This window comes from Microtus pennsylvanicus, chromosome 7, assembly GCF_037038515.1.
Source record: "Microtus pennsylvanicus isolate mMicPen1 chromosome 7, mMicPen1.hap1, whole genome shotgun sequence".
Lineage (NCBI taxonomy): Eukaryota > Metazoa > Chordata > Mammalia > Rodentia > Cricetidae > Microtus > Microtus pennsylvanicus.
The window spans coordinates 8,329,509-8,357,481 of record NC_134585.1 but is presented as its reverse complement, the minus strand read 5'-3'; the positions used below and the strand labels follow the sequence as shown (position 1 = coordinate 8,357,481).

General features: G+C 41.3%; 1 protein-coding gene across 1 annotated transcript in view; it reads left to right on the top strand.

The window, feature by feature from the left end:
• The window catches only part of Hsf2bp (heat shock transcription factor 2 binding protein), an 82,242-nt gene that overhangs the window by 37,781 nt on the left and 16,488 nt on the right, over nt 1–27,973 (top strand). Inside the window, exons 8-9 of the mRNA XM_075978732.1 lie at nt 778–895; nt 7,659–7,762. Coding sequence (XP_075834847.1) covers nt 778–895; nt 7,659–7,762 — 222 coding nt within the window. The remainder of the gene's footprint in view (nt 1–777; nt 896–7,658; nt 7,763–27,973) is intronic.

The following is a 27,973-nucleotide window of genomic DNA, read 5'->3' as shown; positions in this document are numbered from 1 at the left end:
ATCTCTCCAGCCCCTCCTTTTGTTGTCTTATTGCTCTAACTAGGACCTCAAGAACTATATTGAATAGATATGGAGAGAGTGGACAACCTTTTCTTGTTTCTGATTTCAATGGGGTCGCTGGGAGTTTCTCTCCATTTAGTTTGATGTTGGCTGGTGGCTTGCTGTATATTGCCTTTATTATGTTTAGATAGGTTCCTTGTATCCCTGCTCTCTCCAAGACCTTTATCATGAAGGACGTTGTATTTTGTCTAAAGCTTTCTTGGTATCTAATTAGATGATCATGTGGTTTTTATTTTTCAGTTTGTTTATATGGTGGATTACGTTGACAGATTTTCGTATGTTGAGCCATCCCTGCATCTCAGGAATGAAGCCGACCAGATGATGGTGGATGATGGTTCTGATGTGTTCTTTAATTAGATTTGCCAGTATTTTATTTAGTATTTTTGCATCAGTTGAACAGCACCATTGTTAAATGCTGCTTTCTTTGAGTCTGTAGTCAGGGAATATACTATCTGCTAATCAGAATTTTTCAGATTGTGAAGCACCTGTGATCTTTTAGAAAAAAACTTATTATTTATCATTAATTATTACTATTATTATTATTAGTGTGTGTGTGAGCAAGACAAGAGATAGGTAGAGTGAAAATGAAGGTGTGTTCACGCCATGATGCGTGTGTGGAAGTTAGTGGAAAACTGGTAGAGTCACTTCTCTCTGTCCACCGTTATGTGCTCTCTGTGCTGCACCTGTGGTCTTGATGCTTTATTCTGTCTTTTGCAGATGTTGCCGCCATTGCATGTGGTCGTGAATTCTTGGTGAATTCCAGTCGGGTGCTCTTGGACACCATGTTGCAGCTGCTGGGGGACTTAAAGCCTGGCCAGTGCACCAAACTCAAAGTGTATGTAGATAGTAACTCACAGTTTCTCAACTTGCGCAGTGCCTAGAATATGCTGATGGAACCTCTCTTTAAGTAAATGTGGTTGATCTAGTAGTAGTTCTAAAAAATAGGAAACAAATTGCCTGAGAATTTAAAGGATGTGTTATATCTTAGGTCATATTTTATCTAATTTTATTTGAGATAGGGTTGATGTGTAGCCCAAGCTGACCTTGAATTCATGTTCCTTCTGCTTTAGCCTGCTGAGTGTTGGGTTAAACAGTATTTCAGGAAAAAAAATGAATCAAGAAAAGAAACATTTACCCCTTAGAATGATCAGTGGATCCTAAATATTTTAGGGTCATGTTTCTAGTGGCCTCAGAATGAACTCTGAGGTAATTTCCTACCCAGGTACTAAATTTTGTAGCTATTTTTTACGGAATCATTTTAATAAATCACAACAAACTTCTATTTCGTATCTCACAGTGTTGTACGTCAGGATCCGAGGTAACTTGGCCAGGTCCTCTGCTGGGCATCACATAAGGTCAAAATCAAAGTGGTGCTCAGCAGGACGCTGTGAGTAGGCTCTGGAAGAGTATGCTTCCTTGTTCTAGTCTTTTAGGTGGCCAGCTGAATCCTGTCCAGGCTTAACTGCATCTTTCTCACATGGCCCCTTGTCATTCCACAGCCTTTTATACTTGACATCTGTATTTGTTACCTTTCTGGTTACTGTGACAAGAGTAGTTTAAAGAATGACGGTTTTGTTTTTGTTCACAGTTTGAGTGTATAGCTCCTCATGGAAGGGAAGGCGTTGTGGCAGGAATGTGAGGCAGCTGGTCACATGACATCCATAGTCAGGAAACAGGGAGAATGCTGGTACTCAGCTCTGTTTCTCCTTTTGAAAATTATTTTAAATTATTTACTTATTTATATTTGTGCACATGTGTGCTCATGAATTTGTGTGCATGGTATAGTATGTATGTGGAGCTTAGAGGACATCTAATAGGCATCAGTTCCCTCTATGTGGGCTCCAAGGAATACAAAACAGCCAGGGTTAGTGGGAAATACTTACCCAAAGAACCATCTCGCCAGTCTATTTTTTTTTCAGTCTAGAATCCCAGACCATAGTGTAGTCTCTCCTCTCAATTCAACCTTCTTGGAAACATTTTCAGAGTTGCTTTTCCATAGTGATTATAAATCCAGTTGAGTTGATAATGATTATCCATCAAAGTGTGTATCAAACTTCCTCTGTTGCTTTCTATGGGCTCATGTGTTTAGATTAGGCATATTAGATAAACTTTTTTAATCAGCTCAGAGCCTGTTGATTAGTAACGGTGATTGATTGCATCTGCAGAAACTCGTTTGCAAGGAAGGTAATTTAAGTTTATCAGAGTAAGATGTAAATATAGTCTTGGAGATTAGGCCAGGAAATATTTTTTTCTTTTTTTGGGAGCAGTGCTGGGAATGGAACCTAGTGATTTTCACAAGGCAAGCATTCCTGTGCTGACATATAGCCCCAATCGCAGGAAAATTAGAGGGTATTAGGGTTTTTCCTGTGATAAATTCTTCCAAGTGTGTTGGAAATCTTACGTGTTGCAGATTTATCTTATTTAGTTCATTAGTCTCTTTAAAGTCTGTGGCAGATACTTCCAACACCTGTGTCCTCTTGGCCTTGGTGTCTCTTTTCCCATGTAGTGATAGTTTCTTTTTCTCTTTATATTCTAATAATTTTGGATGCATCCTGGGCATTGGGAATATTATGCTAGAAGCCTCATGTTTAAAACCTTTGGAAAATGCAGCAGTTCAGTTGGATTTGAGTTACAAGTTGCAGTGTTGTTTCAGTATCAGCCCCATATCTAGAATGCCTTTACCTGCTGTTTCCCATGCTAGTGGAGCTGCCTGCCAGGGACCTGTGGGAGGCCCAGGGAATAGTGCTGCGTATGATGAGGTCCACACTTGCCCAGCTTGAGGTGAGGCTTGAAATTTACAGATAGTAGTACTGTGGGGTCACTTTCCATGATGCCTGTGCTGCTCTGTTGTTCCCCCAAAGCTTTTTTTTTTTTTTTTTTTTTTGCTTTTTTGAGACAGGGTTTCTCTGTGGTTTTGGAGCCTGTCCTGGAACTAGCTCTTGTAGACCAGGCTGGTCTCGAACTCACAGAGATCCGCCTGCCTCTGCCTCCCGAGTGCTGGGATTAAAGGCATGCGCCACCACCGCCCGGCTAAAAGCTTCCTTTTTTAGTTCCCATCTAGAATGCTGAGGTGTGGTGTGGCCTAAAGTATTGTTGTGCCTTCTACTTAACTCTGTCTGCAGCTATTGAGATCTTCAAGACGGGGAAGCATTCTCTTCCGCAGCTATGAGTTGCCTGGAGCTCCTTCTATCATTGTGGCTGCCACTAGACCTCCCCTCTTTTCTTCTCCTTAAGACTGAGCTAGAGCCTTCTGTGTAGTCTGAGTGCACAATGGAAGCGATGGTTAGGTGGTACTTCATGCTCTGTTCTCATTGCCTCAGCTCATTTGCTGGTTCCCTGTCATAGATTTTAAGTAGCTGCTCCATGCATTCTGTTCAGAATCTATAGTTGTGTTCAGTGGACGTAAGAGCTATGTGTACTGTGACATCCTGTGTGAACCACACTGTAGTCTGCACTGGTGTTTTATACTGACATGTCTATGTGCATGAACAATGTGTGCTGTAATGGGACGTAGATTTCTTTATGATAGTGTTAAAACTTGACTGTGGATCTTATTTATTTCTTTGGGGGGGTCTCAAAAATTGCAAAAGTCCTAATATTTGGATCACCTTTCTCAGCCTAAGAGAATATTTAGGATATTTTTTTGTTTCTCTGCATATATGCTGCTACAGTGAACAATTGGTAAATATCTCCTGTGGACCTACGTGTGAGTTCTTCTAGGAATTTCCCCAGAAGTGAGATCTTTGGTGGCACCCATACCACCCTGTAAGATGCTCCCATCTTGTCAGCATTTTGTTATTTATTCCTATAGAAAATATATGTATCATCAGGCCATCCACCCACTTCCCTCCCTTGATTTGGAATACCAGCAAGGTGGGTGTTTTTTCTGCATGTATACAACCAGCTTCTAATCCCGTGTGTGACATTGGCATGTTCTAGTCTCAGGTGGCTTCCTCATGTGCCTGGCTGTCTTCTATGTAGGTTGCTTGCCTTTTTCTCTCTAGGGTTTTTAGTCTCTCTGCTGAAGTCCCTTTGCTTTTTTTAAAAAAATATTTATTTATTTATTATGTATACAATATTCTGTCTGTGTGATGTCTGCAGGCCAGTGAGCCACCATGTGGTTGCTGTGAATTGAACTCAGGACCTTTGGAAGAGCAGGCAATGCTCTTAAGCTCTGAGCCATCTCTCCAGCCTCTCCCTTTGCTTTTGCTAGCAGCCTAAGTCCTCTTGAATAGGGCCTTTGCTGTGCTGTGCTGAGGTGTTTTTTTTTTTCTGTGACTCACTTCTCCCCTGGGGCTTTTACTCTTATCACTTTACCGTCAAAAGCTGCTCACTTTCAGAATTGGTGCCTCAGGCCCAGAGATGGGTTCGGTTTTCTTTTAGCTGCTGGTTTTTGCGTGTAAAACCTTCTTTAAAAACTTCTAAAAAAAATCTTGGGCTGGAGAAATAGCTCAGTGGTTTTGATAGTTTGAATGAAATTGGCCTCGTATGTTTGAATATGTGACCTCAGTTAGTGGAACTGTTTGGCCAGGATTAGTAGGTGTGGCCTTATTGGTTGAGATGTGTCACTAGGGTTGGATTTTGAGGTTTCATAGCATTCCCAGGTAGCTTTCTCTTTTCCTCATGCTTTTGGATCAGATCACATCTTTCTGTTCTACTTGCCACTCACTTTAACTGTCAAAGTAGATAAGATCATTGGTCAGAAATCACGTCACAACTGAATGCTGTTATACTTTCTCATTCCCTCCACCAAACAATTCCATTGCTTTTGAGTCCTCATTATCGGGGCAGAATGCAGCTAGATTCTTTGCCAAAATGTAACACAGATGGCTTTGTTGTTACTTTTTTGGGGGTGAGATGTGAGCAAATGCCTACTTAGCTCAGATAGGGCACTGACAACAGACAAATTAACGATTATACCAAGTCTAACTTTTAGTGAACCAAAATTTATTGAGGTTCCTTACGGAAACATGTATGACTCAAAGGCATCTCCATCACTGAAATTCTGACCCCAGCTTGAGTGATGACTCACAGAAGCTGTTTTCCTTCAGTTCCTCACACAGCTAGCAGGCAGTGCGGCTCATCCTCCAGTGGTTGTTATATAATCCTAGGAGAGGCTTTCCTGAGTTTCAGGAACTTTCCAAAGAGAAAAAAAAAATTTGTTTACTTCCTGAATTTTTCTCCCTCTGCTCTCGTGTGACACTGGTATTTCCATTTGACTCTTTATGAAAACAGGCAACCAAAACTCTTGCTTCATGTTAGACATGTGGAACTCTCCAGCCTTTTAAAGGTGTTATTCAGTTGACAACATGGGAGAGAAGCAACACACTCCCTGGATAGTGGGCTTTGTCATTTTGTCTTCATGCTTGCTTCTCAGATACTGCTATTGTCTTAAAATACTTTGTGGAAATATTTCTAGAAGCATTTTAAAGTACAGTCCTGAGGCTGAGGCTATGACCTAATTGTTAGAGGACCTGCCTAGTACACAGGAGGCCAACCCCATCATCACTTAAATCAGGCACAGTGGCATACACCTGTAGTTTACACCCTGGAAATAGAGGTGGGAGAATCAGAACATAAGTTCAAGTTCACTCTCAACTATATAGAGAGTTCAAGGCCAGCCTAGGCTACAGGAGACCCAGTCTTAAAGCAAACAGATAACAAAAACAGCAGTCCTCACCCTGACTAACCCAGAGATATTTATTGTCTTTGGCAAATAAGAGCTTTCTTGAGAAAGAGGTCGCATAGCAATCCACATGTGGCTGAGAGACCTGTACTCCAGAAAGCAAGGGAGATGTGATTCAGTGGGTTTGCTTACAAAGGTGGCCTGGCTTTCCTGCAGGACACATAGCTGCTGTGAAGTTTACTGTGAAGGCCCTGAGACTTCACCATTACTTCCACTGATTTCCACCTAGGTGGTAACACTAAGGACACTGTCAGGTGGGGGAAAGAGAATAGAAACTTCAAGGAGCAGGGACTAGGTGCAGCTCAAACTCTGTGACGTATTTTTACAGTCCATCATTTCTTGACTAGAAATGGCCCTGTCCTCCCTCCTGCTCTCTTCTGACCTTCATGCGTGTTTATTATGTTCTGAAACCCCTCTCAGTCATACACGGTATCTACTACCTAGGCTCCATACAGGGTAAGGGTATTTATTCCCTTTACTGGTCTGGCAACCCAACTGGGACCTGGGCTAGAGCCTTCAGCTGAGAACCAAGTGTCCACTTAGGAACAAGTCCTCTCCTGGAACCCTACTCCATGACACTTGTCGGGGATCCTCACTACAGGTGAGGAGTCCTTTATACTCAGCTTTCAGTCACTCCTTTCCAGAACCCCCTAATGACCCTTCCTTTCAGCCCCATCCTCTGGAAATTCCACTACCTCCTAGTATTGCCACAGGGTGGCATCCAGGCTTTTACCACATGGTCCAGACTATAACAACTGCCTTTCCAAAAAACATGCTCAAAGCACTGTGTGTGTGTGGATTTGTAATCAGTGGGGCTGGTGTTGGTTTGTTCTCTTTGTGTTACACAGTGGATGAGCCTTAGCATACAGATAGTATGTTAGGACCCCATCACTTGTAAATCACAGTTTTAGATTCTTACTTGGCAGGGATGGGGACACCAGATCTAAATAAGTATGTTAAGTAGTTAATTATCAGGACTGAGGCTGCCTCAGTGGGAGAGCATCTGGCTGCTTAGTATGCACAAGGTCCTGGAACTGGGCCCCAGTGCTGTATAAAAATGTACTTCATTGTTGTGCTCCTTTTAAAAAATGAGTAGACCTCCAACTGTAGGTTTCTGTCACAAACCATCTGACCAGGGATAGGTGTGTAGGGTAGTGGAACATTGCCTAGTGTGGAAGCGCTGGGTCCTGTCTCCAGCACCCAGTGAGATTAAACATCTTAACCAGTTCTCTCTCATAGTGCATGCAGTCTTTGAGGAGAAACTTGTTTCTATGCCTTAGACTTGGTCAGTGGTGTCGATTTGTCTTTGGGGTTCAGCTGAGGATGAGTAACCCTGTGTCTGTTACTGGTATCTTTCTGTCTTTGGCTGGTTTGTTCTCTAGTACTGGGTGCTCATGGAGCAGGTATTGCTTTAGGGTGACGAAGGTGGTCTCTTGCATCACTTTCTTTTCAGGCTGAAGAATAGCAAGGGAGTGCTTTCTGTCCTGTCCCAGGTCTCATCCCTAGAAAGGAGACAGCTTCCATTTCATTAAGCAGAGTTACTGGGTGGCTTCCCAAGATCATCCCCTCCCATTTAAAACATTTTTTCTCCTTTTAAACATTAAGGTACCTCTTAGAACACTTCTGTTACAGAAGATTTGTTCTACTAAGGAATCCAGGTTGATAACTAAGTACTTTAAGGCCACAGAGTTAACAATACACAGGTCTAGCAACATGTTTGTTTTCTGTTTTGCCTTTATTCCTTCTGCAGATTAAACCATTAAACATGGTTTCCGCTTTGTAATTGTTCTACCCATATGTTATAGTTGGACATGTGAGATGTAAATATGTTTAGGTCCTTTAGGGAATGATTCAAGATGAAATACAATGTAGATAACACATAAAGCCAGCACTGTATTCTTTTGCATTTCAGTCTAATGCTGATGTCCCTGTACAATGTGAGCATCAATTCAAAAGGCTTGAAATACATCAGTGAGAGTCCTGGATTTATCCCTTTGCTGCGGTGGCTTTTGAATGGTAAGCAGTATTCTGCTATGTTCTTGTATAGTCAGTCATATGCTAACCCAACTGGAGGAGGTATTGGTGTATTAGAAATCAGGAACCATTTTCTTACAATGTTTACTCTTTAAAAATAACTTTTCTCTTTTGTTGGTGTGGCTTCTGGGGATGGAAGAGGAAGAATATTCTTTTGTGGTGGCAGCTTTTAAACCTTGGTACCCTCAGACACTGGGTTCTCAAATCCCTGCTTCTCCCCAAATAACTTTCTACTCTAGAAAGCCAACTGGTATACTAGTAGTTCCTCATTATGTTTCTCAACTATAGGTTTTAGTTTTAGTTGTCACCTTTGAAACAAAGATCATTTTATAAAACAGCACAAACATTCTCCTTCAGAATAGTAGATATGTGGTGGACATGGAAGGAAAAGTCCAGAAGTCTAGGCAGAATGAAATAGGAGACCCATGAAGTTGCATATGGATATATCTTCAATTGTAAATAAAATGAATCTTACCTTAGTGCTTCCTTTCTTGTTTACCTTCACCACTATTTTTTTTCCAAGTTGTTTTGGCTGTTTTTAAGACTTTTGCCATGAATTTGAGAATAAATGTGTCACTTAGTACAAACAAGAAACCCTTTTAGAAATTTTATTGGGTGTCTGTTGAATCAGTAGTTTATTTAGGGGAAAATTGACATATTAGCAATATTGAATCTTCTAAGCCAGGAGCCCAGGTGTGTAGGTAATTCTCTTGTGTCTGTATGTCCTAGGGCATTTGAAGGATGTATGTAGAGTGGACATCCTTGCAGTGAGTGTAGAGGTATTCTCTCCTACCAGAGCAGAATGTGTTTGGCACCATTGTCATGAAGATATATAACTCTAGGGCACACTACTATTCATGTGAAGAGTTGTGGGTTCTCTAAGCCTGGGGTCCCTGCGCTGAAATGCAGTCTATGTCATGTGCAAAGTCTGTCTCATTCATGGATCTTGAGCCAGCACAAACATGGACATTCTGGCTGTAGCTATGACTAAGAAGTTCTGTCTCAGACAACAGTGCATCCTCTGTCAGGATCCTTCAAAAAGTAGCATATATCTTGTAAACATACGAGTAGGGTGAAACCCTAGGGTTCCACAGCTTAAAGGTTGGTTAAATAGACTTTAGATCCATGTGCCCCAAGCCTGAATACTCAACTAAACAGCTTTTTTTTTTTTTCTTGAGAATGCATCATAGAACTAGGTGATTCCTGAACTTAGTGTCTGTGTGCAGATCCATAGTACTAGCCTGTAGGACTAGGGGAGATACTTAGGGAGAAGATAATTGAAGAGGAAGTCCCAACTGAGCCATAGCTGCTGCCGCTCTACATGGACCACATATGTACCCTGATCTATTTTGTCAGTGTTCCGTAAGGCAAGGCATTATTGCCTCCTTCTCAGATGAGGAGGCCAAGTGGCTTGCTGGAGGTTAGCAGCTGTGTGGCAGTGGAGTTGGGTTTGAACCCTGCCTGCTCCATGACCCTGTACCTTACCCTAGCTGCTCTGCAGGCACTGGACAGGGCTATAAACCTCCATTCTGGAGATGGTCTACTTTAGCAGCCATTGGAACTGGCATTGCTTGGTTTTGCAGAGACTTTTGTCTCAGACAATATGTCTGGCTCTGCTTGCATCAGTGACCTTCCAGCAGCCTTTGTGAGTTGTGTTCTCTGATGCCATAACTGCTGGCCTTGAAGTGTCTGTGGGGTGAGTAAGAATCTCAGCTGAGTTTATACTTCTCTCCTGGGTGCTCTCTATGCCCGTAGACTACCTGCCTTGACACAATAGAGTGGTTCCTAAGGTTTCTTAACCACTTTGCTACTGGGGCTGTTTGACTTTCTCGACTTTGAAGACGGTTCCTTGTTCTTTGAACACAGCAAGCACATCCAAACCCTGAGATCCATTGCAACTCATCTCACTTGATGCCTTTAGCTGCATTGCTTGTAAAGTCAAACAAAACATGCTGGACTCAAGTCCCAGATGCTTAACCACTGAGTTGTGTACTTTCTATTTTATGTCACTTTAATTTTAAATGTTTTAATCTTAAATGTTAATTTAATGTGTGTTTAAGTTGGCTTTTGTTGTTGCTAGTACTGCAACCTGGAACTGCAGGCGGTGCTTAGCAAGTCTGCTACTGAGCTCCTTCCCCAGCCCTGCCCTGCAGATTAGAAAGTTGAGAGTGTGTTTTATTGTGAAGTAGGAAACAGGAGCACACTGGCTACCTGAGAAACTTTGCTGCTTGTGTTTGGTGACTGCACTGTTCCTCTTAGGACCTGACCCCTTGACCTCTGACCAGGAAAGAATTTGAAGATTGGCTGTCTATACTCTTATACCATTAAGTAGATTCAATTTGTGAAAATGTTCTCGATTTTGCTCAGGATTAATAATTTTTTCAAAGGTCTGAAGCAAAGAGATTGCTAACTCTTAGAAATCAATTTCTGTGTTATCATATAATCCCATTACGGAGCTTGATGTGTTTAAAGAGAGCAGCTTTGGACTCACTACACAGATGTGAATTGAAACTTTCGTACTGGTAAACTGATCTAATCCGTTAGAACTTCACTTTTCTGATCTGTACAGTGGGAGTCCACCTCAGGGTTTTACCATAATCCAGCAGGTGTCGGCTCTCCCCTTTATTTCTGATCTAAGTATCCTATGGAAACTTGTTTCCCTTTACTTTGCTTGACTTAAGCAAGTTACTTCTGAGTTTTCAGACCTTCTGCTTCAGAGAATAGTTGCTGCTGTGCTTATCTCGGGGAAGCTCATCTCATTCCCTCTAACCTTTGCTGGATTTCATTTTTCTTTCATTTGTTCATCTACGTGGCTGCCTTTTTCCCAGGCTGGGTTCAAATTCTTCACATTCCTCTTAAACCACAGAACTGGCACAGAACTCTAACAAATAGCTGATGAGGACAATGTGTATTTGGGTGGTGACCACAAGTTATGTAACTGCTAATGCAGACTAGTGTCAGAATCCCACTGGCAGCTGTGGTGCTGCCTTCCCTGCCTGAAGATACAGTGCTGAATGGGCACACAGCATTCATACCCCATCACACATCCACTTACTTCTCTGAGTGACCTGAAGCATGGCACGCTTTACAGACTTTACAAACTTGACCTCAGAGCTTCCTCTAGAGCGCCATTCTCAGAGCCAGCTCTGATGAGTCCACATGCACGTCAAATGGACATTCACTTCCAATGTGTATACCAAATTACAACCTTTTCCATACAAGCCCTGTCCACAGTCTTCCCAGTCTCAGTGAATTTCAGCTCTCTTTCTCAACTTATCAGGCGTTTAAGCCCTCCCAGCAACTCTTTTTTTTTTTTTTTCGAGACAGGGTTTCTCCGTAGCTTTCGGTTCCTGTCCTGTAGCTAGCTCTTGTAGACCAGGCTGGCCTCGAACTCACAGAGATCCACCTGCCTCTGCCTCCCGAGTGCTGGGATTAAAGGCATGCGCCACCACCGCCCGGCCCAGCAACTCTTGATTTCTTTTTAGTCTGTCACATCAAGATCTAGTCTGTTTGGAGTCCTGAGACTGTGCTTTTAAATTGTACCTGGGATTAGAATAGCAGGAAGTGTCCTCCGTGTCCCAAGCAACCATCATCTCATGTGAGAACCTTCTGCAGGGTTCCTTGTGGTCCAACTTCCATGTTGTGATCCAACTCATGTTAGGAGCCAGGAATAGGAGGGAACAGACCACCAACCAGCTTTCTTCATTGAACCAAGAGCTGAGAGAGAAAAATATTGTTAAAAATGCTTTTAGCTAGAATAGTAAATTGTACCTAAAGAACAAAACTCAAGTAGGACCTTAACTGTATTAACTGAGAACTACTTGTTTTATAGTCTAGTTTAGCTTCCAAATTGTGATCCTCCTGCCTCAGTTTACTGTGTGCTGGGATTAGAGGTGTGTCAGTATAACTGAACTTCTTCAAACTTGAATTCAGATTTTGTGGCTCAGGGATTGGACGAAGGAGATAAAGCCTAAGTTCAATTCTAGGTAATAGCCTAATAGAGAACTCCACAGGTTCTTACTAGACATGGTCCTCTGTAGTGTGAATTTATAGAGGCCTTAGTAATAAAAACCTGGAGTCAGTTATCGGTGTCAAAGCTGATAGATCAGAGAAACAAAGCAACCGATCACCAGAGAGTTCTTACCTCTACCAATGCTCAGACCAAAGGGGCTATCCTGTCTCTATGAATCCTCAAACTGCTGCTGTCTCTACAAAACCTCATGCTGCATCTGTCTCTATGAATCCTGAATCCTCAGACTATATCTAAGCTCCTGTCTCCTCCCGCCTTATTTTCTCCTCTCCACCCATCCATATCACTCCTGTCTCCACCTCCCTAGGTCTGGGATTAAAGGCATGTGATCCTAAATGCTGTGATCACCTTTGTGTGAGCTCTGTTTCTCTTTTATACAGATTCAGTCTTGTATAGCCCAGGGTGTCCTTGAACTCACAGAGATCCGTCTCCCTCTGTTGAGTGCTGAGATTAAAGTTGTGTGCCACCACTGTCTGGCCTCTGGCTAACTAGTGGCTTAGTTCTGCACTCTGATCTTCAGACAAGCTTTATTTGTTAGATTATAAACAAAATACTCACTATACTCCTCCAGCTCTGGTCTTTAGGATAATATGTTTCTTTGACCCTTGAGTGCGGTAGCGGGAAAGTTTCTTTGAACAGTGAATAGCCAGGCTGATTTTCATGCTGGGTTGAAGGCTTGCTTCCAAGCAACTTGCCTAGGCCCCACTGTATCTACACATTTAGTTAGGACATTCTCACATACTTGCAAAGATGTTTTGAGATGAGATTAACTTTGAAATTGGTAGACTTGAGTAAAGCAGGGGGCCCTAGCTGGTTCAGTAAGCTTTGTCCAGCCAGATGGAGGCCTGAATAGGATACACAGGCTTGCTGCTTGTGTGAGTTGGAGTGTGGCCCTTTCCTGTCTCACCAGAAATGATAGTACTAGGTTCTGGTCTGGAACTGTGTGTTGTTTTTATTCACTCTCTATTTCCTGCCTTTACTGTGTGCTAATTTTTTTTGTACTTTTTTTAAAAAATATTTTTTCACTTTACATACCAACTGCATTCCCCCACCCCCACCATCTACTCCTCAGAGCGGGTAAGGCCTCCCTTGTGGAGTCAACTAAGTCTGGCATACCAAGTTGAGGCAGGACCAAGCCCCTTCCCTCTGTATCAAGGCTGAGCAAGGTATCCCACCATAGGGAATGGGCTCCAAAAAGCTAGTTCATTTAACACCCCATTTTGTGTTACACCCTTGGTACAGTTCGCACGCCACTGTACTGTATGCGAGTCGGGCAAGGGCCTGGAGATTGAAAGAACACACAAAGAGACCCGGGTCGTTCAAAAGGAGATCAGCCGAATGCCGTTAATTTAACTTTGGGGAAATCCTTATATACCTCACTACTGCACAAGGATTTCCGCCCAGGCAGGTGGGAAATTACCATACCAAAGATGGAGTCAACAGTGCTCTACAGCTAATCACCAGATGGGGCAGAGGGAGCACAGGAACAAACAGAATGCTTTCGCTGACTGACCAGAAACTGTCCTCAAGATGCACCCCAGGAACGAGGGTAGACCTGGGCCCTACAGGTCCACCTTTTATATAAATTATATGACTAGGCCTGTCTTGGGTGGCATTGGATGTCAGGCAATACCCCTTAGCTGTCATGGGAAAGCATCCAGGTCGAAACACATTTCCTGTCTTAAGTTGGGGCAGTCCCCCAAAAACCTTTCCCGTCATTGGCTCACTAGTCACCCATCACCGAGTTCAGCCAGATTTGTGCTGAAAGATTCTCTGGGGCAATAGCTAAGAGGACTTGCCATGTGGCAACATTGACTTGAGCTTGCCTCTGGCTCTGGCACCATGAAAACATGAGGATGATGCTCCAGCACATATAAGCACTCCTTAAGGAGACTGTGCCTGCTCAATTCTAAATAAGTCTGTCCAAATTGGAGCCCTTTAAGTAAGGTCTCAGCCAAAAAATTTAAAGACACAATAACATACAGGATCCAGACTCTGGTATTGCCCATCTTTACATGGCTTTTTTTCTTTTATATTACTTTACTCCCTTTTTAAAGACTTTATTATTTTCAATGAGAACAATACATATATACAGTATACAAAGATTGTTCCACAAAGAGTGCTGGGATTAAAGGTATGTGCCACCACTGCCCAGCTCTCCAAATTTTGAAAACATTTAATAATTTGATCAGGCAGTGGTGATGTATCCCTTTAATCCCAGCACTCAGGAGACAGAGGCAGGGAGATATCTGTGAGTTCAAGGCCAGCCTGATCTATAAATGCTAGTGCCATGGCAGTTAGGACTGTAACACAGAGAAACCCTGTCTAGAAACCCCTACCCCAAATTAATAATTTGAATCAGCAGCTCACTAAATTGTCTAGTTGGCTTTGAATTTGTGATCTTCCTGCCTCAGCCTTCTAACTCTCTGAAATATAGGCTTTTGTCAGTGGGTCTATCTTATTTTCTGCTTGTCTTTTTTTTTTGTTGTTGTTGTTTCTTGTTCCATTAAATTACTGTTCTCTTCTGGATTAATTTAGTAGTAGTAGTAATTCTTTGTCTCTCCATTATGGACTTATTAGCTTTGTGTTTTTTCTTTTGGTGGTTTAGAAAATAAAGTCTGTCTTTTTAATGTATTCTAGCCACATTCTGATGCTGTTACAACCATATAAGTACAGATGTGGTCTTCTAGCCTTCTGCTGTTGTCTTCGTTCTTTGTTAGCTTCTTCTCCTTTTGCTGTGGCAATACCGTGATGAAAGCAACCTACACGGCAAAGGTTTATTCTGTCTTCAGTTGAAGTAGTCCATTATGGCAGGGGTAAAAGCATCAGGAGCTTGAAGTGGCTCATTCCATCCACTGTCAAGAAGCAGGCAGCAGTGAAAACTTGCTTGTTAGAGCTCAGATACATTCCCATTTTATAAGGTCCAGGACCAGAAGGATCACAGTAGCCAGAAGTGTGCTGCCAAAGGCCTCTCCCCACAGAATCCCTACTTGTGCCTGACACCCTCTGCCTATCACGACCCATCAAGCTATGTGAAGCTCTGAAAGAAACTTTTCCTTTTTCCTACTAGGAAGCCAACTCAAAACAGGAGCACTGCTTTCCCTGCCCAACCAGGAGGCACCATTCTTGTTCTGGTCCCTCTGCCTGAGCTTGTGGATTTGTCTGTGCCAGGCTGAATTCATTAGTTAAACCTGTTTCTATTGTGAATGTGAAAATTACATGCTGCTGCCACTTTAATAGGTGACACACCATTCTGAAAGCTTTGTTCCCATGGCATTTCTGCCCACTTTAATGTATTGGAGTAGGACTCAGGCTCTGCATGTATATCAGAGTAGAGCCACCTGCCACACCAGTGTGTTTGGAAGAGCAGCCTTGTCTCTCTGCCTAGTTGGCTAAGCAGCCCCTATCCACTGCCTTCCATGTGATCTGCTGACTGCAGTATCATTTGAAAAGTAGGGATTTGTGTGAGGGAAATGAGGAATCTGTTGCTGGAGTGCAATTGCGAAGTATCAACACTGCTTGTGGAGTAAGTCAGGAGGTTTAATTTACTCTAAAGTGTGAAGAACAGTGTGTTTTGGATTTGGAAAAGAAAACATTAAAAATATAAAGTAGCTGGTACTTTGGTTTTATCAGCGTGTCTCCTAAGTATCTGAGTGATTTGCTTTGTTATCTTCCCAGACCTTCACAGTCCTTGAAACCACTCACTAGGGAAGCTTTTCCATATTCCCTTGTTCTTTATTTCTTGGGGAATGGCACTGTTGTGTGGTTGATCTGTCATTTGTTGATACCTGTGCTGCTACCTTGGAAGTTGATGGCTTGGTGAGAAAGCTGGCATTCTGAGTCATGTTTCCTTGGTCTCCTACAGCATACAGTGATAGTCTTCATTGCTTTACCAGCACTGCGGTGAGCCTTCCTGTGGGTATGTAGAAGGTAGCTGCATTCAGGAAATAACCAGGCTAGCTAAAAGATAAAACAATTATATTTTTATTGATTATAAGGGGGAAAACTCAAGAAATAGAAATGAGAAGTCCAAGCTCAGCTATGCTGTGAGGGAACCACAGAGAGAGAGAGAGCGCACCTGGGCCATGTGCCCATTTTTTTCTCCAGGTCACAGAAAGCCACACCCTAACTTGGTCCTGCCTCTTAAAGATAAGTGGTTAACAAAGCTTCCCCATCATCTTCCCCTTTTGTCTAAACAAGAGTGATCCAAACCCAATACAAACTATATACAATGGGAACAGATATCAAGTATAAATTACAACCAACATAAATAATATTAAGCAAGGAACACATGACAAATGTTTTAATAAACAATCTATTCCAAAGAGTCTAAGTCTTGCATCAAAAATAAGCTTGTCTAAATCATAAAAGGAAGGTAACTATGACTATCTAATCTTCAACCCCATCGAAGGCCTGAGAATGGAGATAATATTACTTGAGTAGGCAGGAAGTGCAGTCAAGCAGCTTCCAAAGAGACCAGTATATTACAGAGACAACTGACTACCTGAGCAATCACCCAAAGTCATTTGCAACAAAGTAACCAACTTTGGGTAAGGCTTAGTGTAACTGACAGACCATTTTCAGAGGCAGGGAATTTTTCAGAACCATCTTACCCTGCCTTGACAAGGTTTGGCAGTCCTTTTCCTTGTGTCCTGCTTATTTAGTCTGGATACCATGTACTTGTCAGTGGTTGAGGCATGGACAGTTTCTTGCCCAAACACCAATTGTGCCAAGAAGAAAACAAACTCCAAGTGGAGTGTCTTTGGTGCTCAACATTCTCTCGGGAATAAATTGGTGCTTTCAGGAACAATCATGTCTTAGGTCAACAGAACCCTAAGTTATTTAAATGCCATGTTCTACAAATTCTTGGAGTGGTTGAAGATTAGCTATCTAGGCAGAACACAATCTGTGTATCTAAAGAACCTAATTAATCTGACTGTATGTATAACAAACATGAACAACTATTGACCTATAATATTGAATACCTGTGTAACTTAAAGACTAAAACTTCATGTCAGAATATAAAATAATCTGTACACAAATGTGCAGCAAATCAATACAATGACCTCAAAATGTAAGCAATGTATAAATATCTTGATCAGAGGTAAGAATAATATATAATGCTATATGAAAATATATCCTAAAAGTTGAATCAGTATACAAAATGTCCTAAACAGAGGTAGAAACATGCATATATTCAGTCTGACAGAATAACTTTGCATAGGTGTACAAATATTATAAATGGAAATAACAAATATAATTTTAACTTGTATCAATATACAAAAAGTATACCATTGTAAATTATCCATAAATAGTAGCTCACAAGTATTCACTCTATTACCCACTATTATTATCCTTTTTTTAAAAAAAATCTCAGAACCTACATAGTTTGCACCCCAGCCCTCTACTTATACAATCCCTAAACAGTGTTCCTAACCCTGAGGACAAACTTTTGGGAGAGGATGTAGGAGAATGGGTCGCTTGTTTTGCTCGGCCACCTAGCTTGCTTAGCCCTGAAATAACCACACAGAAACTGTATTAATTAAATTATTGCTTGGCCCATTAGCTCTAGCCTCTAACATCTTGAGTTAACCCATTTCTATTAATCTGTATATCGCCACGTGGCAGTGGCTTACTGGGAGAGATTCTAACCAGCATCTGTCTAAGGCGGAGGATTCATCACTTCTTCCTCCCCATCCTTTCTCCCAGCATTCAGTTCTGTTTTCTCATCCTACCTAAGTTATGCCCTATCAGGGGCCCAAAGCAGATTCTTTATTAACCAATGAAAGCAACACAAAGACAGAAGGACCTCCTCCACAAAGAGGGGACATCATCCTCTAGAATTGCTTCCTGGTGTCATGGGGGTGATGGTCTCTTTATGGGATCCTGCAAAAGTAAAGTGATGGTTAAGTTTCAAGATTACTGTCTAATATAGTTGCAAATGATTTCTGAGCAGTCGATAGGGTTTTTCCCAAAGTTCTTATTTGAAGTTCTGGCCAGAATGTCATGAGAAGGTGCACCATTTTAGCAGCTGGTACCCGCCCCCCCCCAAAAAAAAACAGTCTTATAGTAGCTCTATCAGCATCATGATGTCATCTCAAACAGGTGGAGTTGTTGCTTTGGGGTCCTATCTTCTTTCTGGAAGCTTCAAAGATTACTTCAGGAAAAGGATCTGTAGGAAACTCTATTGTTCATCACGGAAAACTTAAACATTATTTATATAGACATACATTTAGTGAAGAATATGATATAGACAAAATAGGCTTGGAGAAAGTAAAATTTTTCCTAAAGTCTTCTTTCTATCTCATACCAGATGGCTCTTGACATGAAACAGAAACTCTTAATATTCCTTTAACAACAAACTTGGATTTAGAGAAGAACTCCAAAACCAGCTCTGTATATTCATAAATATATATTTAAATGTATATGTTTTGATTATCTGTTCTCATAAGTTATATTCCTTTTTCTTGATGAGCCTTACTGGAAAGTTATTTTTCTTCTGTCAGCATCCAAACATCCACTGTCTTTTGAATTTTTGAAGATGTGTATTTTTCTATAAAGACAAGAGCAGAACCCTACCCCAACCCTATATGGTTTCCCTACCACCTATATGGTTGTCACCATTGTGAATGAGCTGTCATTTCTCTTTCTCAAGAGGTTTCTCTTTTTTAAAGTGAATGTTTATTAATTTTGATTGGTATCCATAGTTTTTCTTCTGTGGAAACAAGAACAAAACCCCTTCCCTAATGTACCATATCTCTTGGTTTTTATTTTGAGGGCAGCACACCTTGAAATACACTGGTTGGTGCAATTTAGAAGTTTTTTTTTCTTTGTGCAACATTGCCGTTGTTCCTGTCACGGCCACCCTCGACCCGCAAGGATGACGCAACCACCGAAGCTCTTCTCACTGCAGTTTATTCCAGGACTCTATTCACAGCAATCTATCTCCTTCTCCTTCTCTTTTCCTCTCTCTCTCCTCTCTCTTTCCTTCCTCTCTCTCCCTCTCTCTTTGACCTCTCTGGGCAAACCTCTCCCAGCCCTTAAGTAGGCATGGGCTGCCAATCCCGGATTGCCAGGTGGGCACTGCCCATAGACCCACACATATGCAAGCAGCTGATAATCATTGCGTTATCATAGCATAAGTCAGGTCTTAGCCGTCTCAGGAGTTGATTATACATCTCCATCAGGTGTGATTCCACGCAGCTCGCTACAGTTCCTTTCTCATTAGTGTTAAGAAAATTCGAGGTTAATAAAGCATTATGCATTATATTTCTGGGGGTATTTTTTATCCTTTTCTGTTTAGCATATCCCTTATAGTTTGATTTGATCTTTTTATAACTGCCTGACCTGTAGGATTATTTGGTAAACCTATAATATGCTTTATATTATAGTAAGCAAAAAAACGTTTCATTTCCTTAGATACATATACTGGACCATTGTCTGTTTTTATTTGTGCAGGAATGCCCATGATGGCCATAACTTCTAATAAATGTGTGATTACTGAGTCAGCCTTTTCTGAGATCAAGGCCCATTGAAAACCTGAGTACATGTCTATAGTGTGGTGCACATATTTTAATTTTTCAAATTTTGTGAAGTGGAACACATCCATCTGCCAGATCTCATTCCTTTGAGTACCCTTCTGGTTACTCCCTGCAGGCAACAGTGTTTGGTTATAGAAAGAGCAAGTAGGACATCTCTTTATAATCTTCTTAACTTGTTGCCATGTAATAGGAAACTTTCTTTAAACTTTTGCTATTGACATGTTGTTTTTGTGGAATTTTGAGGACTGCAACACACTTCCAATCAATAATTGATCAATTTCTGCATTACCTTGTGCTAGAGGACCTGGCAGACCCATATGGGATCAGATGTGTGTTATGTGTATAGGACAAAGTCTATTCCTGATTATGTGTTGCACCTGAATGTATAATAAAGTCAATTCTGTATCATCTGGTATAAATTTAGCAGTTTCCATACGCAAGACAACTCTTTCTGCATATTGTGGATCAACAACTATATTGAGAGGTTCTTTAAAATCCCTTAGTACCATAAGAATAGCATATAGTTCTGCCTTCTGGACAGGGTTATAAGGACTTTGTTCCACCTTACTTAATTCTTCTGACTTGTAACCTGCATTTCCCAATTTATTTGCATCGGTATAAAATGTGTGGCCTCTAGTTATTGGAGCATCATGTACAATTCACGGAAGAATCCAAGATGTTCTCTTTATAAGTTTAAGTCTATCACTTTTGGGATAATTGCTGTTAATTTCTCCCAAAAAATTAGCACAAGCTCTTTGCCAAGGTTTATTGTCTTCCATAACTTTTTATTTTATCAGTAGTAAAAGGCACTATAGTGTCTGTTGGGTCTGTATTTGTTAATTGATGAAGTCTCAACCGACCTTTTATAATTAATTAATTTAGAGACTTTGTCCATATAAGTTTTTAATTTTTTACTTGGTTTATTTGGTAAAAAGGTCTATTCTAAGATAATATTGTCACTTTGCATTAAAATTTCTATGGGAGAAATTCTGGAAGGCAATATGACTAGAATACAATTAAGATTTGGATTCACCCTATTCACATGTGTCTCCTGTAATTTCTCCCCAACAACTGTCACTTCCTTTTTTGCTTCAACTATTAATTCTCTGAGACTATTTAAGTCTTTGTTACCATCTAAGGTTTTGTTTAAATGCACTATTAGATCAGGTGTTATCCCAACAGCTGGTTGTAGATGGAAAATGTCTTCTAACAATCTTTGAAAGTCTCCTAATTTTCTGTAAACCTATTCTGTAACCTAAGTAATTAATAGAATCTCCTCTTTGAATCTTTTTAGGAGCAATTTGTAATCCCCATTTTGGCAAATCTTTCTTTACTTCTTTAAACATTCCTTCTAAAGTATCTGCATTTGAATCAGATAACAAAATGTCATCCATGTAATGGTAGATTATAGACTTAGAAAATTGCTTATGTATTATTTCCAGTGGCTGACTGACAAAGTATTAGCACAGGGTGGGTCTATTGAGCATTCCCTGTGGGAGGACGGTCCATTGATATCTCCTAGTAGTCTGAGAATTATTATAAGTAGGCACCGTGAAAGCAAATTTTTCTCTAACTTTTTCTTGTAAAGGTATAGTGAAGAAACAATCCTTTAAATCAATAACTGTGAGAGGCCATCCTTTTGGTAACAGAAAAGGCAGAGGAATTTTAAATTGTAGAGGGCCCATAGATTGAATAACCTTGTTGATAGCTATAAGATCTGTCATCATTCTCCATTTTCCAGATTTTTTAAATACAGGAGAATTAATTCCAAGGGCTGGTGGATTCTTCAGTATAGTGAGCATCTAGTTGCTCCTGTACTAGCTGTTTTAAAGACTGCATCTTTTCTTCTGTTAGAGGCCACTGTTTAACCCATATTGGTTTCTCAGTTACCCATTTTAAAGGCATGGTCATTAGTACCTCTGAAGGTTTGTCAATTGCTTTGTGTTCTTGTACAGCCTGAATAGCTGGTGACCTTTGTCTATAATATCTTTTAATATCTTCCCCAGAAATATAAGTTTTGGGGGCTGCAGGGTGGCCCTCAGTGAGGCAAGCTTCACCTATTCCTGTAGTATTCTACATGAGCAAAGCTGAGCTTTTCCTTCAACATCTCATATCCAGGTAGGGATGCTTGACAGTAAACAAGCAGAAGATGTTTATGATGCAGTAACAAGATGAAATGGAAGTGGGCTAGAGAATGATGCATGAGGCTGCTCCTCTTAGTGTTTGATTGGAGCAAAGAACAAACTGTGCAGAGAGCTATGAGCTGAGAAATAGGATGGTGTGTGGACTATTGGAGAGGTGAGCAGCAGTGGACATTTTAGGAGTCACTGTGGGTCTATGTAGTTACAGAGGGTAGTGTCAGGAGGGGTGTCCAGAGGGACTGATGGGCTAACTTGCCTGTGAAGACTCAGGCATTGTCTGAAGAAGCCTTTACCAGATCTGGTTCTTACTCCTGCAAGGAAGCTAAGAAGAATCACAGGGACCTTGTAATGTGAGAGGGCCAGTGTAGCCTAGAACCAGGGTAGTGGTAGTGGTCCTGAAGAATGAAGGGAGTTCATTTGGCAGGTACCTGGGTTTTCACTGATACTGCTATCGTAAGGAACAGGAAAGAACCAGTTCAGGTTGGTTCATTTAAGTCCAAGATATCCACTAGCTGTTTTCAGGAGGGCAGAATCTACAGCTGAATTTATAAAAGAAAGGCAGGAAGGCGCTGGTCTTCCAGAAGATACAACCTTGGGAATCACTGTTATTCAGACAGGACTTATATCTAGACAAGAGATCACATGATAGAGAAGATAGGAGAAGGCTGGAGACAGAGCCTGAGGCCTCCTAGTATCCTCAATAAGGTTTCTTCTCTCATCAGTTCTCAGCTGAGACAGGGTTAGGTTTTTGTTATGGCTTAAATACAAATTGTTACCCACAAGCACTTTCCTGAAAATTTTATTTTTCTATATTGATAATTTCATTGTATATGTATACCACATTTTTATCTCTGTTTTTCTTCAAAAGTTTTTATTGTGCTGGACAGTGGTGGCAGACGTCTTTAATCCCTGTACTCGGGAGGCAGAGGCACGTGGATGTCTGTGAGTTTGAGGCTAGCCTGGTCTACAAGAGCTAGTTCCAGGACAGGCTCCAAAGCTATAGTGAAACCCTGTCTCAAAAAACAACAAAAAGCTTTTATTGCATTTATTTATTAATGCACATAGTTGTTTTTTTATTTATTAATGCACATGGACATGATACATATGAGGAGGTCACAGGACAATTTATGTAAGTTGTTTCTTTCCTTTTATTATGTGGGTCACAGGGATCACACTCAGGTCTTCAGGCTTCAAGGGAAGTGTCTTTACTCACTGAGCCATCTTGCTGGCCTCATACGTACCATATTTTCATTATCTATTCAGCAGTTGTTAGACGTAGCTGATTTTATTTCTCTGCTTTTGGGAAGAGAGCAGCTACAAACATGTATATGTAAACATTCCTATAGAAGGATAAAGGAATACATGCCTGGAGTGATATAGACAGTATATATAGAAATCCTCCCCCAGTCCTTTTTTTAATTTATTTTTTCTTATTTTTTATTGAGCTTTACATTTTTTTCTGCTCCCCTCTTTGCCTTTCCCCTCCCCTTCAACCCTCTCCTAATGTCCCCATGTTCCCAATTTACTCAGGAGATCTTATCTTTTTCTAATTCCCATGTAGATTAGATCCATGTATGTGTCTCTTAGGGTCCTCATTGTTGTCTAGGTTCTCTGGGATTGTGATTTATAGGCTGTTTTCTTTTGTTGTTGTTGTTGTTGTTTTTTGTTTTTTGTTTTTTTTTTTTTTTTTGCTTTATGTTTAAAAACCACCTGTGAGTGAGTACATATGATAATTGTCTTTCTGGGTCTGGGCTACCACACTCAATATGATGTTTTCTAGATCCATCCATTTGCCTGAGACATGTCACTGCCTGGGCAGTCACCCAAAGTTCTTCTGTATCGTTGGGGCATCCATCTTCAGCCTTCAGGCCCAGTAGACATTTTCATGAAGCAGGAAATTTCAAAGACAGTTCCACCTATATTGGCAGTTTGTCAGTCACTTTCTTCTGTGTCCTCCAGAATGTCTAGCAGACTCTTTCATGAAGCAGGAGTCCCGAAGGACCATCTCATGTTTAGGCAAGTTCAGCAGTCATTTATCTGTGGGTTGTGTGTGTCCAGTTAAGCAGTCCAGGCAAGAGCAGTTTCTTGCCCAAATGGCTAGCAAACTCCATAAGGAGCCTCTTCAATACCTATCTTTTTCTCAAAGTAATTGGTGCTGCCAGGAGCAGACATGTCTCATTGTCATGAAAAGTCCTAAGTTATTAAAATATTTTAAATACCATATTCTGTAGTGTTTGAAAGGTTTGAAGAATACCCACCTATCTGAAATACATCTCTGTACATCTAGAAAATCTAACATGACTACAAGCTTGACTATTATAGATGGCTCTCTATTTATCTATATTTCTTAGTTATACATTACATTTTTAAATGAGTTGCACAAACACAGTACCTTAATCAAGAGCCAGGAAAGTTTCTTTATTCATTAACCAATAAAAGCAACACATAGACGGACCTCTCAAGCCACAATGATGCTTCTCTTTTTTAAAATATTTATTTATTTATTAATTATGTATACAATATTTTGTCTGTGTGTATGCCTGCAGGCCAGAAGAGGGCACCAGACCCCATTACAGATGGTTATGAGCCACCATGTGGTTGCTGTGAATTGAACTCAGGACCTTTGGAAGAGCAGGCAATGCTCTTAACCTCTGAGCCATCTCTCCAGCCCCCGATGCTTCTCTTTAAATTATTTTTTCTGCAATTATGTTCATAACTATAGAAACCAGTTAACATAGTATGCCTTCATTTACACAATTTTCAAGAGTAGATAAAAAGTCACCCTCAAATCAGATGAGAACTTCAGTTGCTTACAGGATGACTGAAGGAAAGGAGATGAGGGAACTTGATGGTGATGGAATTGAGTGTCAGAACTTGGTCATTATCTGTACCTCTAGTCTTGCTTCATTGAGACCACACGAGAAGACTGTTCTTAGCTGCTAAAGTCTACACTGTACACACCACTAATCCTTGTCCATGGACAGCAATTCTCACCAGCCCCAATAAAGCTTTGCTGGCCTTTCCCTTCTTGTCACAGCACAGCTTCTTTTTCGCTTGTCTAAGATTCCTTCCATTCACCACTTCATTCCTGTTTCATTGCTCAGATTTATAAAAGTTTTTTTAGTCAGGGCTTTCTGGAGTAGCAGAACTGATAGAGTGAATGAATGGTGAGTCTGTGGGGGGGGGGGGAAGAGAGAAGAGAAGAGGAGAGGAGAGGAGAGGAGAGGAGAGAGAGTGAGTGAGTGTGACTAAACTATGGTCTGGATAGTCCAACAATGGCTGCTTTATGATGGAGAGGAAGGCCAAGAATCTGGAAGTTGTTCAGTCTAAGAGACTATATGTCTCTACAATCCCAATCTTGCTGTACGTGGGAGAATATCTGGACAGATGCTCATTTTCAGTCTGCACTGGACTACTAAAGAAGTTGGATTGATTGGTTTGTTTGTTTATATTGAGGCAGGGTTTCTCTGTGTAGCCCTGGCTGTCCTGGAACTCACTCTGTAGATGTCTGGCCTCAAATTCAAAGATCTGCCTGCCTCTGCCTCCCAATTGATGGGATTTTAGGTGTGCATCACTACCACCCCAGCAAGAAGCTGGATTTAATACCAGATGCAACAATAAGCTAGATGAATTTGTCATTATGAATGGGAACAAGTTGACAAAAGCAAAAGCTTATTCTTCTGTGTCCTTTTATGTGGGCTGCCAATACAAGGTGTGACTCAGATTTAGGCTGGGTCTTCCCACTTTAAACAATTTGATTAAGAAAATCCCTCACAGTAATGCTCTTGAAATTTGAGTTTTAGTTGATTCCAGATGTAGTCAAACTGACAATCTAGATTGGCAGTCATACGAGTGTTAGTGAGTGACACAGTGGCAGGATGGGCAAGGAACCAGGAAGTTAGCTCTGGTGGGATTTACTGCCTGTTTTGTGTGCCCTCATCGGAGCATTCTACCTTTCCCTCATGTCCTTCCACTTGCATTTTCAACATTTATCCATGTTATGATCCAGGTCAGTGCTTTCTTCCTTTTTATGGCTACAAAATGTCTACAGTATGGATGTCCATATTCATTCATTCGCTGTTTGATGGGCATGTGGGTCATGTGCTGTGAGCCATGCTGTTGGAGCGAGCCTGCCTGCACGTTTGTGTCATCTATTCGTTCTTTTAGAGTGGTGCTTCAGGCAGTGAACCCAGTTTTCCCTCACTTGAGTATGACTAGAGCTCTTCTTCGTATTAAAATGCTGTTCCCCTGGAGACAGTTTTCTAGAGCTGACAGTTCTCTTTTGTTCGATGCGTGGGAAGTACAGCATCACTTCCTCTGAGAAGCCAGTTGCCACTGTTTAGGGAGGGGTCATTTCTCTTGCTGTATTCAGCATAGCCGCCCGGGGTTTGGATATGCTATGTATCATACTGTGTTCCGTTAGGCTCTCTGGCAGCCTGTCTTCTGCCTGATCAGGTTCACATTCTGTCAGTGTTTCTCAGCTGTTTGCAGCCTTCCTAGTTTTCTCTTAGACTACAGTGACGTGAACATTGACTCACCAGTTCCCTTCATGTTTTAATACCACCTTTCTTTTGCTAACTCACATTGGCTCATTTCCACTTTTGTTGTCCCCTTTGTACTGATCTTTTTCATTTTTTTTTCTATGTGTGTGTGCACTACCACCTCCAGCTTTTTTATGTGGGTTCTGGGGATCAAACTTGGATTGTCAGTCTAGTTGTTTTATACACTGACTCACCTCTCTGGCCCTCACTGCTTTTCTTGTTGTGTCCCTTTCATTCTCTCTCCACTAACACCTCAGTAATTGTATTTTCAGTTTCGGCTTTTCCATTTGTTACTCTGTATACCTTCTGTTTATTTGCCGAGATGATTTTAAAACTTAACCCCTTTGCTCACTGAGGAACCTTTATGGTGGCTGCTTTAAAAGCATTGTATTCGTCTGTGCTATACTTGCATATCCGAAGCAGGCTTATTTTGGTTCATGGGTTTGAGGTTCAACATCCTAATAGTTCTGTACAGGTTCTAGTGAGGGAGGGACCCTGAGCTAAACCATGCTGTGGTGGAGACACTCAGGTCTATGTCTGTCTCTAGCTCTTCTTCAGTCACTGGACTCTATCCTAATGATGGAATCACTTCCCAAAGGCCTTACCTCTAAAAGCTATCGATAGATTATCTACACTTTAACCCCATTAACTTCTGACTGGTATTTAAACTCTTGCATGAATTCTGGGAGAGAGGCAAGGCCTGTTTAGACCCTTGTGAAATAATTGTATCTTCAGTGTCCTCTCTGTGTGCAGACAGGTGGCGATCCTTTATTATTCGCATGCCTTACCTGGCTCTAAGCCCTAGGTTTTTGTGACTGGAACTGAGCTCTGTATTACTCTTTTGTCTACATGGTTTATGATATTTTCCCTCCATGATCTGTCTCCCCTCAAATATTGTCACAGTGACTGAGCCCTTATGGTGCTATCATGAGGTCATTCCTGTTGGCTGCACCCTTGGCTGCATTTGCCACACTACTTAAGTGGTCTGTTTTATCTTTTGTTGGGTCCACACACTCTCTCGAATGCCTAGTGTAAGCGAGGATGCAGTAAAACCAAAACCTAGACCATTTCATAGGCAGAAAGAAAAGCTTATTGGGGAGCCAAACCACTAGAGCTATAGCAAGATCAGGGGAGAACAGCAAAAAGTGGAAGAAACCTTGACAGTTTTAAGGGTACAGGTAGCAGTCAGGGAGGCTTGTGAACCAGAACAGCCTGGGAGTTAGAGTAAAGGGAGGTGTGGTGTGGGTCAGAACAGCCTGGGAACTAGCTTGGGGACTTTAATCTGTTACAGACTTGTTTGAGCTAATCAGGAACTAGATGCCCCTGCCAGAGGCAGTTGGCTAGAAGGGGTGGATAAGGATAAGGGAAGTGATGGCTTTTCCTGACAAACAGAAACTCGCTTTACAAGGTTTCTGAGGAATGCTGAGTTTAGGCTTTTGTTTACCTGGTCAGAGTCCAGACTTTCTTTCAGAACATTGTCAGCAGCACTGCTATTTGAGGGCCTGCTTTGGACCCAACACCTAGTTATTTTGTTCATCCTGTAATTTCTTTATATTTCTGTTGCAGTAGCCTTATCTACATAAACCAGTCTCATTACTTAGAGAGTAAATGAGCTTTACTCTGACTATTCCACATGCCATGGATATTCTAAGTACTGGCAAGACAGCCTAAGTCCTGCTCTCATGAAGCTTTCATCTGGTGGGAAAAGAGAGAAGAGCCTTTGTAGCAGAAGTGGTGTGCACTGAATATGAATGTCTCATGGTCTCCGGCTGCTGGTGCTGTTTTGAGAGGATCTGGGAATTTTGGTGGAGAGGCCTCGCTGGTAGAAGTAGGTCACAAAGGTTTCTTGGGAGTGTCTTGTCCTTGGCTTCTTCCCCTCTCACTGCTCCCTGTCCACCATGATGTAAAAAAGCCATTCTACCATTTGTTTCCATCAACAT